The sequence below is a fragment of the Thamnophis sirtalis genome, unplaced genomic scaffold (assembly GCF_051295495.1).
Source record: "Thamnophis sirtalis isolate CommonGarterSnake01/CBP01778 unplaced genomic scaffold, rThaSir2_p1.2 scaffold_1, whole genome shotgun sequence".
In the NCBI taxonomy this organism is placed as follows: domain Eukaryota; kingdom Metazoa; phylum Chordata; class Lepidosauria; order Squamata; family Natricidae; genus Thamnophis; species Thamnophis sirtalis.
Window position 1 is genome coordinate 145479470 of NW_028261381.1, and position 18795 is coordinate 145498264.

The window sequence follows — 18795 nt, forward strand, 5'->3', positions numbered from 1 at the left end:
ATCTAACAAAAAGGCAACAGTAAAAATATTGGGTTTCTGTCTGGATGGTCTCTTGTGACGAGCCAAAGGAGAGAATGGAAGTAGTGATCTACTACTCCCATATTTGGGCATACCATATATGAGTCTCCACGCAGCCCATTTTGAATGCCAGGGAAGTGGAGGCTCTGGGAGGGTAAAAAAAATGGGCATATCGGAAGTACCAGAAGTCCAGAAACGGGCCCGTTTCTGGCCTCCAGACCCTCAGTGAGGCCATTTTCACCCTCCCGGAGGCTCGAGGAAACCCTCCGGAACCTATATATATTATTATATATATATATAATCTCCAATCCCACAGTGTACATATTAGTTTATTTTAGCACCCTTGTGGCTTCTTCCTCTGGTTCAGGAGGCAGGGATCATTCACTCCTTCTTAATTAGTTGTTTTCTTGTTTATATTCCAGCTTCAAAATCAAAGTGAATTGAGGGCCCCAACAGCAGAGAAAGCAGCTTTTTTCCTCGATGCAGCGCTGGCTGCCAGGAGTACTAGCAAACCAGAGTGTGATGAAGAAGATCGGAGGAATTCACACATGTTTTTCACATTTCATATATATCAGTATCGTATGGAGAAGAGTGGCAAAGGAGGAAGTATGTAGATTTGGCTCAAAATCTCTTTCTTCTTGCATTGATTTTTGAAAAGAAGTGCAATTGATTTTTAACAACATTGAAGCTGATTGTATTAGCCAAGAAAGCTTTAAAATGGATTGCTTTTTGGAATATCTAATTTGAAAACCTAGCATGCAGTACTTTACCTTTTGCTCCAAGCAATCAGGTCAAGGTTCCCTCTCCCAATCCTGTTTTAAAAAAATTCTTGTGGTAGTTTGGTATAATAAATGGTCTTATAAAATAAATAGCATAAGTTTACTTAAGGAGCTTCATGTTTGAGTAGGCAGTTGAATTCAGGATCTTTTGGTTCTATTGTTATCCTTTTAATCATCGTTGTCAGGGGACAACTAGATAGAAAGCTATGTGAATTATAATACACATACCTTTGTGTGTGTTAAAAAGTCCAGTTGCTAACGCATTGGGATTTTAAATGTAAATAGAAATGTGTGCTTCTTACACAAGTGGAGAGATATTTCTGCATGAGATGATTGCTAGATGTTGATAGCTGTAGGTAGACAGATACAGGTAGCCCAACATTTCTGTTTTAAGCAAGGCAGTTGTTAAGTTTTGGCCCATTTTATGACTTTTCTTGCCGCAGTTGTTAAGTGAATCACATGTTGGTTAAGTGAACCCAGCTTTCACCTTTGACTTTGCTTTTTGTGAAGCTGGCTAGGAAATTTACAAATGATGGTTACATGATCCCAGGACAGTGCAGTTGTCATAAATGCATACCAGTTGCCCAAGTACCTGAATTTTGATCACATGATCATAGGGATGCTGCAACAGTCATGTGAAAAATGGCTAAAAGTCACTTTTTTCAATGTCATTGTAACTTGGAATGGTCATTAAACAGATGATTTTAAGTCAAAGATTACCTGTAGTTATTTCTTCCTGACCAGTGGAATTTTTAGGAAATATTACCCAATTTTCTCAATGTCCATTGCAAGGTTTCTTATTTCTTTGTCATCCAAAGTTGACTATTGCTTCTTGCCTGTATGTGGAAATGTTAAAAGAATTAAGTTCAGTAATGAGATCTGCACAGTTAAAAATAACATTTGAATTCAAGAAATGCTTTCCTAATGTTGTGTTGATTTCATTGGTTTGGTTTTAAAACTCCTACCCTAAACCATAAAGTATATATGTTCACTTGTTTAAATATAGACACACACACGAATATTTTTGTTCACATTTATTTGATCCTAAAATATGGTCAGAATTAAGCAACTATTAGTTCACAAATTAATAAGAGTTTCAAAGGATTCTTAGTGAATTGTTAGACATTATTATTGGTTTGCTTGATTTTGTCCATCATGCAGTCATTTAATAGGCAATAGTGCTTATCTTCTGTTTCCATCAGAATTTTATTTCTTTCCATTTTATTTTTGATCAGTGTCAGGTGGACGCAGCCGTTTACATCTCATCGACCTGGGAAGCTGTGAAAAAGTGCTAAGCAAAAGTCGGGATGGAGGAAATTCCTTCTGCCTCTCTCTGTCTGCATTGGGCAGTGTCATTCTGGCCTTAATTAATGGTGCCAAACATGTGCCATACAAGTAAGTAACAGAGTCATGTCTTTTAGAGTCTTAGCATTTATTTTGTAGATATGGCAAATGATGCCTTACAATTTTTGCTTCATTTTTCCCCTATGAGCATCCAAAAATGATGTAACTATTACCTTCAGTTTTTTGATTAGAAAAAAATGATTATTTTTTTAAAAAACCAGAAGGCTAATGAACAGAATCCTCTATTTTCTTTAGTGCAATGATAATAGTCTAAACCAGTGTTTCTCAACTGAGTTCAAGTCCACAGGACTTAAAGTCGCCAAGGTTGAGAAACACTGGTCTAAACTGAACCTCAAGCTCAATTTTTTGTTTTGTAGAATTAAAATTAGCTTGCCTGTTCCTTTTTAAAAAAAATCACAAAATTTCATTTGTACCTGAGATTTATTTTTATTAGTAAACCTGTTGTGATGACTTAGAAATAGACTGCTTGGAAAAATGATGGTAAGAAATGAAAATATTTCAAACCACTGGTTATACCTCTGCATGCTTTATAGGGATAACAAATTGACAATGCTGCTAAGAGAATCACTTGGGAACATCAACTGCAGAACAACCATGCTAGCCCACATATCGGATTCTCCAGGAAGTTATGCGGACAGTCTCATGACACTTCAACTTGCCTCTCGTATCCATAGGATGAGGAAGAAGAAATCCAAGGTTGGTTTGCACAGGATAATAAATATTTTATAATTTGGAAAAAGTTTTGTTAACTTTTATTCATTGCAGTGAGGACTGTAGCATTCCTTTACTGTTAATTTTTTTACTAGCTTTGACCTAGACATGTATCAGAGCAGGGGTGGGATTGAAAATTTTTAGCAACTGGTTCTCTGTCCGGTTGCTGGGTGGTTATGGGGACGTGCACCAAAGCAAGGGGGGCATTTTTGCCCTCCCTAGGATCCGGAGGCTTTCCTCGAGCCTCCGGGAGGGTGAAAATGGCCTCACCGAGGGTCTGGAGGCCAGAAACGGGCCCGTTTCTGGACTTCTGGTACTTCCGATAGGCCCATTTTTTTACCCTCCCAGAGCCTCCACTTCCCTGGCATTCAAAATGGGCTGCGTGGAGACTCCTGGGATGTGTGGGGAGGGATGGGCTGGTTCAGCCAGTCCTTGCAACTACTGGATCAGCAAACCAGATTGAAATTAACATCCGGCTTGCCCAAACCGGTTCTAACTGGCTGAATCCCACCCTTGTATCAGAGATAATATTATCATAAACGTTCATTAATCATTATCTTTATTATTTGCTATGATGCAGCTCAAATTGTTATTTTAAAGTATAATAAATTGGAGAAGCTAGTTTGGACTATTTCATTAGATGCAGCCCTAAGGTCAGTTCTTGAAAGGTAGGAACAGAGAAGCAAATCAGATAATTAGGAGATAATGGTGATTTAATTTGAGCAAGTCACTATTATTGGAGTTCCCATTTCCGGCTGGTACAAACTGATGAATGATGTACAATCATACTAAAAGAACCAGTTTTATCAAGTTCAGTAAAATTCTTCACACCAAATATTCAGATATCGATAATAGCAGGAAGTAAGTAATATCTGCATTGACTTCTGGACAGTGATATGCATTTCAACTAACAGCTGATGATTGCCCCGTCCTGACCTAATTACATGATATTTTTCAGACCTTATTTAGTATTTGGAATACAGGCCAATTCAAGTTTTAAGTTTGACTCATATTTTGATTCATTGCTAAGGATCATTTGGAATAATGACTAAATATTCAACATTCAGTAACTAAACTATTTCCCTTTATTATCTGTCTCTCTGAGTTTTTTTCTACGAGAGTGAATGCATTGTTCTGAAATTGGCTTAGGGTATTAAGCCATGTATATATGATTTCTGAAATCCAATATTAATGGCTTGGTTTGCACAATACAGTTTCTCCTTGCTTACAAGAGTTTGCTCAATGGCCATTCTGAGATATGGTAGCATTGAAAAAAGAGACTTGTAACCTGGCCTCAAAGTTGTGGCTGTCACAGTGTCCCTGTAGTCATGTGATCATGATTTTATCACTTGACAACCAACAGTATTTACAATCACAGCATCCTGTGGTCATATGACCATCATTTGTGACATTCATATCTGGCTTCCAACAAAGTCAATGGGAAAGCCAGCAATAAGTTGTAAGTCACAAACACATGACGTTGCAGTTAATCAGCATTGTGTTGATTCACTTAACAGCAGTCAGAAATGATATCATAAGTTGAGCACAATCATATGATATTTCACTTTCTGACTGCATTGCTTCGCACTCCACTTGTGATTGGGAAATGGGGATTGCCTGTAGTCTGAATCTAATTGTAGTCTCTCATTGCTGGAATGAATTGCACATCGGCTTCAGATATTTCTGATCATATGACAATACAGTCATATTGTGAAATGTGGACTGAAGCCAAGATATTGTACTCATTAAAGCAATCATACTATATGAAAACCTATCATCCAATGCAAAATATTGCATACTTGGCCATTCAATCAGTTTTCCTTCATGGTGATTGTGCCATTTAATTGCCACATCATTCTTTGGGGAGGAGTTTCCCCTCCCCTCTCGACTGGTATGGCTGTGTGATTTTTGTGTATTTTAATTATGTGTACTGTTGTTTATGTTCCCTTTCCCCTTTGAGTTGTTCGCCGCCCTGAGTCCCTCCTGGAGAAGGGCGGCATACAAATAAACCAAATAAATAAATAAATAATTTTTTATTTATTTTTTTTGCCTTTTGAAAATTGGAAGTTACCACTAAAATGTATCATAAGTGCCTTTTGTTGGAATGATTCCAATAGATATCAAAAACTATTCTGTAGGACATGAAAAAGTGACTCATAATTTGTCCTCTTGTGAATACATTTAATATTAAAAATCCTTCTCTCCTATTTATGTTTTTACAATCAGCAGTATGCATCCAGCTCATCTGGAGGAGAAAGTTCTTGCGAAGAAGGCCACGTACGACGACCTCCTCATCTCAGACCATTTCATCCAAGGACTATAGCTCTCGATCCTGACATTCCTGTATTGAATCTTTCTAGTGAACATGATTATTCCTCAAGCAGTGAGCAGTCCTGTGACACTGTTATCTATGTAGGTTCCAATGGTACTGCTTTGTCAGACAGAGAGCTGACAGATAATGAAGGCCCTCCAGAATTTGTCCCCATAATCCCTTCTTTGAACAAAAAAAGAAGCAAGGACAATTGTGGTCTTCCAAAAAGCTCTGACAAAGATCACTTTAAGTGTAACACCTTTGCAGAATTGCAGGAAAGATTGGAGTGTATTGATGGAAGTGAGGAACCTGTCAAGTTTCCTGTTGGAGAGATTGCTGCTTTAGCTTCCAATAGCACAGTACCCATGCCTACAGAAAATGGGCAATCTAAATCCAAACCATCTTCTCCTATTGGAGGCTTTAAAAAACCATTTTCACAAGAAACAGGAACTCCAAAAAAGGGACAAAGCATTTATTTCCAGCACAACATCACTTGCCCTGAAAAGAAGGCATCTCCTTTAAACACAGAACATGCCAAATTGCAATCAAAACCTGAAAGCAAGAGAGTAGATTTCAGTGGGAATAACGAAGTAGTGGCTGATTCCTGTCAAGTATCAACAAGTCATTGTGCTAAGACTCATGAATCAAGTCAAGCTGATGCTGAAATGGTTGTGAAAGAAAAAACTTCTTATATGAAGAGACCGTTGCCTAGCCCTGCTCCTCCACCACCTCAGCAGCAGGGATGTCTAGTGACAAGCAAACAAGCTTATCTAAAGGTGGATCACAACAATTCCATCAGGACCCCACCTGTGGGAATGAGTAAACAAGGGGCTAGTGAAACTGAACATAACACCATAGCTAATGACCCAGAACAGCAGGCAGATGGTATTGAAGTACATAGATTTCGATCATCTTTCCGAGGCCCGTGCTTTGACAGGGATATACTGACAACAACAGTGACTTTGCAGAAGCCTGTGGAACTCAATGGTGAAGATGAGCTTGTCTTTACAGTGGTTGAGGAGTTATCTATCAGTGGTATTATGGACAATGGAAGACCCTCTAGCATCATCAGCTTTAACAGTGACTGCTCTCTTCAGGCTCTTGCCTCTGGTTCTAGGCCAGTTAGTATCATCAGCAGTATAAATGATGAGTTTGATGCTTATACCTCTCAGGCAAGTACAACAGGTGTCAACATTGATATTGTTGTACCATTTTCTGAAGAACCCTTCACTAGTAGCAGCAGACGTTCCTCGATCAGCTCATGGCTAAGTGAAGTCAGTATCTGTACAATTGGAAGTGAAGGAGCCCATCCCAGTGATGGTTTTCTTATGCAACCCTTGTATGGCTATCACAAGTCTGAGGAACCTTTAACTTTGGGTTCTCCTAATATCTCTGCTCCCTTGAAAACTACCTTGAATGATAGCGGCTTTTGCTTTTCAGAATTGGAGAGCGAGAGCATGAATTCAAGCAAAACAGCCTCAGGAGTCAATAGAAGCCTTCAAAACTATGACTTAACCAAAGTGTGTCAGATTGGAAGTACTCTTTGCATCACTGATCAGGCCACAAAAGTTAAGCTTTCTAATTCTCAAAACACTCCAGTGATTGAAACTATACACTCCAGTCTTCCCCGAAGAACAAAAGCTACCTCATCTCTGACTCATAATAATACTCTATGTGATAAAGAACTGCAAAAGCCACATGTGATGTTTGACGATCCCTGGTTGGTTCGCACAGACAATCGTCTGGAAACTAATACCACAGATATGTTACCTTCAAATTCTCAGGCATTTTGTACACAGAAGCAGCCACCAAGATCTACCCAACAATTTGGTAGCACAACTAAAGCTTTAAAATCCCAGACATTACTTGCCTGTTCACAAAGGGTGGTAGACGGTTGTGAAATGAGCTGCAAGTCTTCTAGTGGAGTTGCTAAAAAATCTGAAGCTTTCCCTAAAATTCCACAGCTTAAAAGAGGAGCCACCACACTAGGAGTAGTTCCTGTGTCACACAGCAGTGGTGCTTTTACAGAAGGTATGCACAGAGGGAATTCTGAGGCTGCTTTTGCCATTGGGAGCCTGAAAAAGAAGAATGCACAGCAAAAGATGAGTATGTTACCCAGGTCAAATGGCATAATACCTCCAGCACCTCCCGTTCGTAAATCCAGCCTTGAGCAAAAAAACGGAGGGGCCAAAGCTGTAGGATTAGAAGCTAGTAGGGCTGCTGCAGTCAAACATGATGATGAGATTGATTCACGACTGAGAACTGGGTTATGTACTGCTGAAAATGCCAGTAGCAAATATAGCGTCCGAGGAGACCATTCCTTGCCAAAAGCAACTTCAAGTTTAAAGGCCAAGGCATCAAAAAGTGAAGGTGTCCATCGTTATGGGAGCCACACATCCCTTGAGAGATGTGATAGCTTGCTATCTGTGGGAGGAAAAACTAATCTGAATAAGGAAAATGGTGGTGGCAGCCTTAGCAATGGCAGGAATGGCCGGCTAGTCCCCAGACTGGGAGTTCCTCCTGATACTTCTGGCCTGACCTCTCCTCCATCATGCTCCATGTCTGTATCTTGCAAAAATAGTCAGATGAAAAGTGCTACCAGTCAGAAAACTGCGATTGGTGGGAATAAGAGCCGTAGCCTTTCAGCGAGTGGATCCAAGTCTCTGAGCTCCTCTGTGAAGTCTTTGGCTCAGTCTGCTGGGAAGAACTCTAGCATTCCTTTGAGTGGGAAAACAGCTCCAAAGTCCACGCAAGGCACGAATAATAAACCTGGCCGAGGAACAATTATGGGAACTAAGCAGGCCATTAGGGCGGCCAATAGTCGTGTGAATGAGCTAGCCTCAGGAAGCTCAGGCAAGATGAGCCATTTCCGGGGTTCGACAGACTCCGATAGTGGCAATGACAGTGGAATAAATCTAAGTGACGAGAAGTCACAGGTCCAGATGCTGCCATCTCCATACAGTAAGATAACTGCACCAAGGAGACCTCAGCGCTACAGCAGTGGGCACGGGAGTGATAACAGTAGTGTCTTAAGTGGGGAACTACCACCTGCAATGGGTAGGACAGCTCTTTTTTACCACAGTGGTGGCAGCAGTGGCTATGAAAGCATGATCCGTGACAGCGAAGCCACCGGCAGTGCTTCTTCAGCGCATGATTCCATGAGCGAAAGTGGGATGTCATCACCAAGTCGCATGAGAAGTTTGAAATCCCCAAAGAAAAGATCAGCAGGTAAAAATACAATAACTACAAAAACCTGGTCTTAGAATTTCTGTTGATTTGTGTCTGCAGCAGGTCTATCACAACCTTAAACCATGAATACCACAATCTTAAATTAGTGAATAAGGTAGTTGAGAAAATGCCATCATAGTAGTCCTTGAAACTGAAGGCATGTTCAGACCTGACAGATTTTTAATTTGTAAGTAGCACCTGAGCTTTAGCCTAAGAGGCAAATGATCAATCTGCATGGCTTAATGAAAGAGGCAGATCCTCAATACTACATTTTTGATTAATAAATTCTGTCACTGAACTCCCTAAATACATGTTAACTAGTAATGGCTATTTGGAACCAGTTGTTTTATTATGGGACAGGTGTGACTGCTGCTCCATGGGGATGCTAGCAGATTTTACTCTGTTTCATACAAATTACATGGGAGAGGTTGAAGTTTTCAAGGGCAGCTTATGTTTCCCTGAAGAAGAGGTAAAAAAGAATCCAATTTCTCAACCTTCCCATGTAATTCTTTATTCTAGTACTTTTGGGGAAGTTTCCATGAAAAAGACCAGGCAGTTACTTTAAAATAGATACTGTCTAATGTTATAATAGCTCCCATCTTATCCATAAATATTATATTATCTGATGTTAGATTCATCTGAATAGCTGCAAATGAACAGGGTATGAAGCAAGATGGACAGTTGTGTATATGTGTATGTATGTATCTGTTTATACACACACAGACACAATGCTCATGAAGAGTATGAATAAGGGCATGTTGATGTATGATAATAAAAAGGATTGTGAATGGATGTGTTGAATATGGCATGGATGGCTTTGTCTAGTCTATATTTAGCTCAGTTAAGCCAACTGCCATCATGGGCTACCAGATTACCATAACCCACAGAAGACAACACAACCCACAGAATACAAAAAGAGTCTCAACCAGGTTTTGAAAAGATATGTTTATTTGAAGGTGTTATTGTATAATTCTAGCAGATACTCATACAAAACTCTGATTGACAGGTTCCCAAATGAAAATTATGAGCACATAAAGGAATTTGGAAAAAGTGTGCTAAAATGTCTGATTAATGGAACTAATAATCTATAAAGCTAAGAATCAACTGAAATTAGAAATAGATTGGAGATTCACCAATCAGCATAATAATTCCAGAAAAAGTGCCTTTTCACTGAAGAGCTTATTATCATGTCCTTCAACTTTTAAAAAATTGATTTCTCTTAAGTTTGAGAAAAGAAAGTGGTAGGGAGGAAGAAAGAGAAGAATCAACTGACAATTCTAGCTACTGGGAATAATATAGTTTAGTTTCCTAAACTTTAGGAAAAAGAGGAGACCAGAGTAGCTGCCTGCCTATACAATAGCTCAGCTTAGCAATAGCAATAGCAATAGCAGTTAGACTTATATACCGCTTCATAGGGCTTTCAGCCCTCTCTAAGCGGTTTACAGAGTCAGCATATCGCCCCCACAGTCTGGGTCCTCATTTTACCCACCTCGGAAGGATGGAAGGCTGAGTCAACCTTGAGCCGGTGAGATTAGAACCGCCGAACTGCAGCTAACAGTCAGCTGAAGTGCCCTGCAGTACTGCACCCTAACTACTGCGCCACCTCGGCTTCCCTTCTTAGGCAAGATCTAAGAAAGAGCAGAGTTCCCAGAGGTTTTGTTCTCTTCAGCAGCTAGACTTTTCTTGAGTATCTAGACCAGGGGTGTCAAATTCAATTTCATTGAGGGCCACATCAGGGTTGTGTTGGACTTCAGGGGTGGGCGTGGCCAGAATGGGCATGACTAGCATGTCACTTGTGTTAGGGGGGTGTCTGTGGTGGCCTGAGCATTCTGCCAGCAAAAACAGGTTCCCAAGCTCTGTTTTTGGCTGCAACGGCCTCCTGCAACCCTCTGCCAGCGAAAACAGAACTTAGGAGGGCTGCATGCAGCCCTTGCAAGTTCTGTTTTCACTGGCTGAAGCACTGCGGGCCAGTCCTTCACTATTTCCAGGGCAGCCCTATGGGCCCGATCTAAACACCCCATGGGCTGGATCCAGCCTCCGGGCCTTGCATTTGACACCCCTGATCTAGAGCTTTAAAAATTTTCCCAACTTACTGAAGTCTCAGGCTTATTAACTCTGCATAGAATTCTCCATCAAGATGGCATGGAATGTTCATTTGCCAATGTGACATCTCTTTACCCTAAAGGATTCTGTATTAATCCTGGGAGAAATAAACAAAACTTAGACTATCAAATGAAAAGTCCTGTGAATATTGTTAAACTGCTGTCACAAATGTCAGAGGAAAAACACCACTTTTTAAAATATAAGTCTGAAATCTACCATCCCTGGTAGGAGAACCTTAAAATTCATTGCCGTGACTTATCCATTAGGGATACAGTCCCAATTTAAAAGCCATAGATGATATTTGGGTACCATTTCCTCACAGGTCTAGGATCTATATATACAAATATATAGAGCTGTGGTAACCAGTTTATTTTACTGTGTGACCTATTGTTTTAAAGACCCAATTTCAGCCTTTTCAGCTGTTCTCTTTTCACAGCACATCAGCTTCCTAAGTCTCTCCTGCAAATCAATATTAACAGCTGTGTAAAGTTGCCCACATATTGAAAGAGTATTATGGCTGATGGATTTGTATTTGGTTTTGCCCCAGGAAATGCTTTATAAGGCATTTCTTTTTAAAATGACACACAGTTCTTTTCTCAATTTGAATAGTCCTCTGCTGATAAATGACAGTTTACCTTTTGGAGTGTTTAGTTGCTTTGCTCCTAATTTAGTCAAATGTTCTAGATTTGGGGAGAAAGAAAATGAATGGTATATTCCTATTGAAAAGTATGTCTGAATTCAGTTGGGCTTAATTCCAAGTAAATCAGTACAATTGTATATGCTAATGAACATTTTTTTTGAAGCTAGCATAGCCTTAGGGTATGGATAAATGATCATAAAGCAAAAAATCATGACTGCACTGATTTATGACAGCAGTTCCAGTTGCAATTGTTCCGTGATTTCTGCACAGTTAAGCGCATTGTCATGTGACTGTATCTTGTGACTTCCTGCTGACTTCTCCATTGCTTTGCTTAACATAAGCCAGCAGTGCAGGTTGCAAATGGTGATCATGTGACCATAGGACATTGTGACAGTCATAATTTGATGCTGGGTGCCAAATGCCTTAATTGTGATCATGTGACCATGGGGATATGGAATGGTTGCAGCTTCGAAGATGGTTGTAGATCTCCTTTTTCAGAGAAGTCAAAGCTTTGAATGATCACTGAATGTGTGATCACTAAAGAGGGCTCTCTCTACCAAATGAAATAAAAATATAGCATTGTAAAGACTCAAAATTGTGTTCATGCAATGAACTTAACAATTACAGACTTCACCCATTTTCTCAATTTGCCCAAGAAGCCTAAGGGCCTGTTGCTCAGATGAGTTTAAGCTGGTTGTTTCCATGGAAGTGTCCTCAGGGCTTAAATTCTATTACATTATTATGGACCTATGCCATCCGGGTTGGATAAGATATATCAGAGTTGCTATGTGGTTGACTCAAAGTTGTGATTAATAACTCACTAAGGATGGTGTGTGTCACTCACCTTGAGGGGGGTAATGGTATACTTCCCTTTTAAGAGGGGACTTTGGATCTAACTGTACAGTCTCCAACTTTCCTTTTTTAGGGAGGTTGTTAAAGGGTTGTAGCTACTCAGCTTCAGATAGCCCTGGATGAAATGTATTTGTCCCCTTTTTAGTCAAGGTTTCGCTTTGAGACATGCTTATGGATGAGGTCTTGGGATTGGGGAGGGGACAGATGCATCTATCCTACCCCTACTAGACCTGTTAAACACACTAAATTTTTGGTTTTCTTCTGGACCAGCTATGGAAGTGGGATATTTATAGTGGTTCTTTCCCTTTCCCTGTGGCTACTTTTAGTTGGTGTTGGTGGGAGGGAGAGATTGAATTCTAGGACGCTGCAATAGTCTTGAATCTCAGGTCTTGAGATTCAGGTTTTGAATCCCTTGCCCTATTTTTCTACATTTACACAAGGCCTCTGGCAGAGGTCATCTAGTGGCATGAGGTGTGGTATCATCAGCATACACATTTACACATCCCTACCTCTGGCCAACCAAGCAGCGCTGTCTTGAGACTGGCTTAGAGGCTGCAGGGATTCAGATGGGGCAGAGCCAACTCTGACTCAACCCTAGCAAGATGGAGTGGCTCTGAATTTTCAGTCTCCTGGTTCTGGTGATGTATCATCTTTACTCTGGCCAGGGAGGCACTCTCCCAAATAGAGCTTGCATGGAACTTTGGGTTCTCCTAAGCTCACATTTCCTGCTGAAGGAGCAAACCTTCATGCAGCTTTGTCTTGTGTGCCTATTGTGCCCATTCATGGACCAGGAGGCCTTGCTCAGTCACTCATGCTCTGGTACTTCCCAGTTGGGTTACTGCAATGCCCTCTATATTGATGTGCTTTTGGGGACCATCCAGATATTTTTAGAGGCTCAGAATACAGCAGCACAGCATTCTATGATTTGCCCATATTACATCACAGGTGTGTGATCTGTAATGAAAGAAATTTCAGTTTCCTGAAACTGAAATTGAAGCAATTCAAGGTGCTTGTTATCAGATTAAAATCTCTGGATGGCATGGACCCAGTTTATCTGTGGCACTGCCATTTCTGGAGCATATCTGTCACTTTTACTAGTCTAATAGGATGTGTGTATGCTCTAGGTCTCTTGACGTACTGTAAATGGCACCTAGAAAGCACACCTTTTCTGTGGCACATCTGACCCTGTGGAACTCTTCCTCTTGAGATTTGGCAGGCCCCCATTTTATTAGCTTTTTCAAAGCCCTTGAAGAACTGGCTCTTCCCAAAAGTGCTGGAATAGGGAGAGGCTGGAGTCTAGTACAATTGAATGTCAGTGTTTGGATTTGTTGTTTTGTGAGCCACATGGATTATAGGGGATCCTTGATTTATGACCATTTGTTCAGTTCAAAGGTTAAATGAAGAGCACTTAGGATGAGGCCTCAGAGTTCTGGTATTGCCGTTTCCCTAGAGTCATGTGATCATGATCGCCCACCTTCCCTGCCAGCTTCTCACAAGCAAACTCAATGGGGAGACCAGTTGGAAGCTGGAAATCATGGTTGGATGAGATTTTTGCTTAACAACCTGAACAGTCCTTTAACAATAGCAATCAAGGCTGCAATTGTAAATGAGTTTGGTCACATGCTTTTTTGCTTTATGGCTGATTTTTTTTGCTTCACAACCACATCTTTTACCTTATTGTGGTGTCATGTTTCCTGAATCCTATTGGGCTACGTTTGATTGCCAATCATTTTGCGATGGAAACCCATAGAACTTTGTATGTTAAAGCATCACAAAATTAAGGAGAGAAAAAGAAAGGAGTTTTGATCAACTGATATTTGTAGGCATAAAAATCTAGTGTGAACTGTTTAGTTTCAGCTACAATTATGCTTCTTGATTATATAGCCGTGGGACAGAATTTCACTAGACACATAATGTAATTATTATAGCAAAATGTCTGTGGCTGTATATATATATGTATTTTAAGTATTGTCTGGGTTAGAATGTTCATGGATTTTTTTAGGAGGCAAAGATACAAGGACACTTTTTTTTTTTAAATCTCAGGCTTCCAGCGCCGTCGACTGATTCCAGCCCCTCTTCCTGATTCTACATCGCTGGGCAGAAAGCAGAATGTGGCTGGCCAGTGGGTTGATCTTCCCCCTTTACCAGGGACTTTGAAAGAGCCATTTGAAATAAAAGTTTATGAGATTGATGATGTGGAACGATTACAGCGACATCGACAAGAGGAAAGTGAGGTCAGGATATATTTTACAACAAAGTGGACAATATAAATTTCACAATCCGTGAGCCAAGATTGTAGCTTAAAATCTAATACACAAGCAGAAGAACAGTTTGTAATTAAATCAATATCATAAGCCATTTTTAAATAGTTCATATTTTGGGGTGTCTTTCCCATTGAAAATAATTTGGTCTACCATTAATTGTGTTTAATGTAGTTGATGGAGTGAGTGGAGAATATCAATTAATACATTATGAGTAGGCTTTATAATAATTGCCTGCCTGATGAAACTTTATGGGTCTCCTTTCACTAAAGGGTCATTAACTCTTTATGTAAATGGCACAACATAGCATTTAGAATTCTGTTAAGTTCAAGATGTTGTGAGTTTAATTTATTTGTAATTGGCAAAACAATCCAGTTAATTCTGATAGGTAACAGGAATTACAATCATTAGTTTGCTACCTGTTTAAAATAACTGCTTCTTTTATTTCATTTACAACAGCCTTTCCAGGATGTTGAAAAGGTAAGTGATGTATTTCCATCTTATTTATCTCTTCAGAGCTAGTTATTTTGTGGCAAACATAAAATTTTCAATTAGTTGTGTTGTGTGCACACAATTGGGGATGGTTTCAATGCAGAACCCTCAGGCCAATGGAGGAGATCCTAAGTCAGTTGAGGAATTTGTAAAATAACTTCTCACCGAAATGCTACACGTATGCATTTTTATGTTAATTGATAACTCCACAATCAGTCTCAGATCTTTTATTATATATTGTTTCTAGGGTTATAGTATCCATTATTGTAAATTGTGTTTTTCTGCTTTTTAAAATTTTGATTATATTTGAATTTTATTGGCACCATTATTTCAGCTTTATATATAGTTTGTTTTTGTTATCCTGAAAGCTTAAACATCAGACAACTAAAATGGGAGTAGAGGCTTTGTTTTCTCTCCTCTACTTTTACTCTGCAATCCCTCCACCCATCCACTTTCAAACCATGTTTAAAATGAAGCAAGACAACTGTAGCATGGGTTATGGAGCAAACCAGATGGGGCATGATTAAGCATCCCACCTGCACATAGAATTGGGATTTTGAAAGTTTATTTTTTTCTAAAGGAGTTATATTTTCTCATTCCACAGTGGGGAAAAATAATTTCTGTACATATGGTTGTAATTTAAGAGTATTGTAAAGGAGCACATTAACTTAGAATGGCAATAAGTGCCCTAAGTGCTTGTAGAAGATTGCTTTATTAGATTAGCACCCATGAAAGTTCACTTTCAGCAAAGATAGGATGGGAGAGAACTTAGCTAATGTTTAATATTTCTTGCTGAAGCTTCATGTGAGTAGTTGAAGTTGAATGGTGTGGACTGTAGACTTTTGGGAAATAGGGAGAAGCAAGCAGATGGCCAGCAAAGAGTTACAGATGAGTAATTTTTGTCCCCCTAAAGGGCTTGATATATTTTAATACAAAGCTGAAAATCCTAGAGAGACGTCACCAACGGATTAGAGAAATGAAAGCAAAGCATGAGTTGTTGAAAGAGGAATTGGAAGAAACAAAGTGCAGGCTGATGTTGGATCCAAGCAAGTGGAAAGGAGAATGTAAGTATTTATTTAGTGCTAATAGCGAAAGTGCTTGATTGACAGAAAATTATGAAGAATGGTACTACAACCTGAATATTTTAATGCAGTGTTTTGATCCAGAATTGTTAAGGAGCTATAGGGATAGATATTAACTGCCTCGGTCTCTTTTCATAATTCATCCTTGTACTCCCTATGTCCTAGCTTCATGTTAATTCAATTTTAAAACATGGAACTCTTTTAAAATATGGTGGCAGAGCAAAGTTAACATAAAACTAAAGTAAAACATTTAAATGAATTAAATGTATTTATTTTAGATTTAAATTCAACAAAATTTAAAAGATAACATTAAAAAAACATTAAAAGTGTTTTTTTTTTAAAAAAAGAGGTTAGCAAAAATATCAGCATTTGATTCAGGAAAAACATTTTTTTTATTGACAAGTCCATGTTTAGTGTACCATCAGCCTCTCTGATTATTTCCCCTTTCCATTAATTCATTAGTAAAATGTAATTGTTACCTCTGCAGCCAGGCCCACTATGGATAAAAATCCCATCTCAAATTTATGCTGAAATTCAATCAGTTTTTTGGAAAGGGATATATATCTATCTCCTTGGACCATGGAAAGGGCATAAAATTATTCCAAACAGTAGCTAAGATCTTGACTGAACTGTGCAACAGATTTAGGAACCCCAAGTTCCTTTGGAATCCCACTAGGTCAATTAGATCCTCTTGGAATCTCCTTTCTTAGAAATCCTTAATGCATAATGCTTGTTTAAGATTATTACATTATTATTTCTAGAAACTTGTTTGGATATTAAACACCTTCTGTTTGTTTTTTATGCTACTAGTTGAGGTTGATCCTGATCTCGATAAGGAATCTCAAGATTATCTGGAGGCATTAGAACAAGTGACGAGTGAACTAGAGCAATGTGTAAATCTGTGCAAGTCGCGTGTTATGATAGTCACCTGCTTTGATATTGGAGTGATTAATGACATCCAGGATGGAGCACAAGAAGTGGAAGTTTGAAAACATTTGTGAAGGGATTTAAGGCAGTGGAACCAAACTTTCAAAGGAAGGAAGAAAAATAGGTGTATTGGAAAGTGATGGTGGACGTGTGAGAATTTATTGCGACAAGGAATGTTGTGGAAACCAGAAACTGTCAAGGAATTGGAATGTTCTAAACCTTTATGGTGCCTCAACAATCTATGAATTGTACAAAGCTTACCATAATTTCTAAAAGAGAAAAGCAGAAAAAAAATATGCCGAGAACTGTTTGAAAAGCGAAGTGCCTTTACCATTCATTTGTGACTTGTTTTCTTAATTTTCTATTTGTTGTTAGAACTGAAACCAGCAAATCAAAACAAATCATAAAATGTATTCCTATGAAATATTTTCTACTGTATAGTGTAATTTATGACTATATGTAAAAACAAAACAAAAATTGTAGCAAAAGCAATAATTATGTTTTCATACCTGAATTTGCCTCCTTGCTTCACGGAAAAGCTGGTTTATGTAGCAGAACAACAAAAAATTATATTGTAATTGCTTTTTCATGGTTTAGGATTTGATATATTTTTATGAACATTATCTATTGGAAAGGTATATAATGACATTTTGCAACACTTGCTTTGTATTCAGTTTTGATACTCTTTTTCAGAACATGACGAACATGCTTTTTCCATGTTTTTCTATACAAATATTAGGGCTGAAATGTTTGATAGACTGATCTGTTACATTTGTCAATGAAAACACCATACGTTTGATTAAAAAGGTGCCTCCTGATTAACTGAGCAGCAGATTTTAAAACCTTTGTTTAAACTTATTTTTAATACAAGGAAAAGCTGAGGACAGCATGTGGCATACTGTAGCATTCCCTGTTCTCTCTGCTACTTACATAGATATGTCTGTTCCAGGTGGTGCTTATTGCAAAATACCTGTACATGTGTTTTTTTTAAAAAACAAAAGTTACATTACTTTTTCCTCTTCAGACCTTTTGTTTTTATTTATGTGCATTTAAATGTATTTACAATTTAATTGATTAGTAAAAAGCCAAACTCAAATAATTGATTGGCCGAAATTTCTTTTATCAGACAGCAGTTCTAATAAATAGGTTAACCAGTTAGGTAATTTCATGGGCAACATTCCTAAATTACAAAGTCCCAGAATGGCCTGTGATTATTTGTTGGTAGGTCTGCCATAAGAGATAGGCAGTGAAAGCCTTGGTAACAAAGGTCAACCTGTACGTTATTGCACAGACATGATTGCATAAAAGATCCAGTGGCTTCTACTTCTAGTCAAATCCAATTTGGGAGAGAAATCTTTTTCACTTTACTCCATTATTGTAGAGCTGCTAGAAAGAGTGTTTGAGGTAGCAATTTACCAGGTAGGATATGGGTCAAGCACCATACCATGGTTTTGCTTTTGAAAATGGCCTCCAATCTCTTTGACTAGATGAAAAGAGCTATGAGAGCTTTTATACACATGTACAGTATGTGTATTATGTAGTTTTGCCCTAACTCTGATAATTAACTGCATTCATAACTAACCCCCTTTCCTAGAATTCCTTAACCAGGGGTTGGCATCATGGAATCTCTTACCCCAATATATCCATCTTGGTTTTTTTACCATTGAAAAAGCTCCTCCCACCATAATTACTGTCCCACTGAACATGCCTGGGGTGCCTGGTCATTGTTCAATCTTGGACCAATGGCATGTTGAATTGGGGAGGGATGGTGGGGTATTGAGTTGCCAGCCCCTGCCTTAATCTAGCTTGATGAAGTCTGTTAACTACACTGTGGCTTTTCTCTCTTCTGAGTGCAGGAAAAAAAGAGTTGGTTCCAGACTTCGTCACAGGAGCAGACCCACTGAAATAAATTCATTTCCTTTTAGTGGGTCTACTTATTCTACGACCAGACTGGATCTAGTCCTCTGTTTACAGCCAAAATCGCACAGAAGTGGGGTCAAATGTTTTCTTGGGGGAGGGGGGTAAT

At 38.9% G+C, this 18795-nt stretch overlaps 1 protein-coding gene across 1 annotated transcript in view; it reads left to right on the forward strand.

Annotated features, from left to right (window-relative positions):
- KIF26A (kinesin family member 26A) overlaps positions 1–18125 on the forward strand; it is a 94298-nt gene extending 76173 nt beyond the window's left edge. Inside the window, exons 8-15 of the mRNA XM_087704752.1 lie at positions 441–624; positions 2033–2192; positions 2696–2858; positions 5103–8412; positions 14051–14241; positions 14728–14748; positions 15674–15824; positions 16653–18125. Of these exons, the coding sequence (XP_087560878.1) occupies positions 441–624; positions 2033–2192; positions 2696–2858; positions 5103–8412; positions 14051–14241; positions 14728–14748; positions 15674–15824; positions 16653–16831 (4359 nt within the window). The 3' untranslated portion in view covers positions 16832–18125. The remainder of the gene's footprint in view (positions 1–440; positions 625–2032; positions 2193–2695; positions 2859–5102; positions 8413–14050; positions 14242–14727; positions 14749–15673; positions 15825–16652) is intronic.
- The last annotated feature ends 670 nt before the right edge of the window (positions 18126–18795 follow it).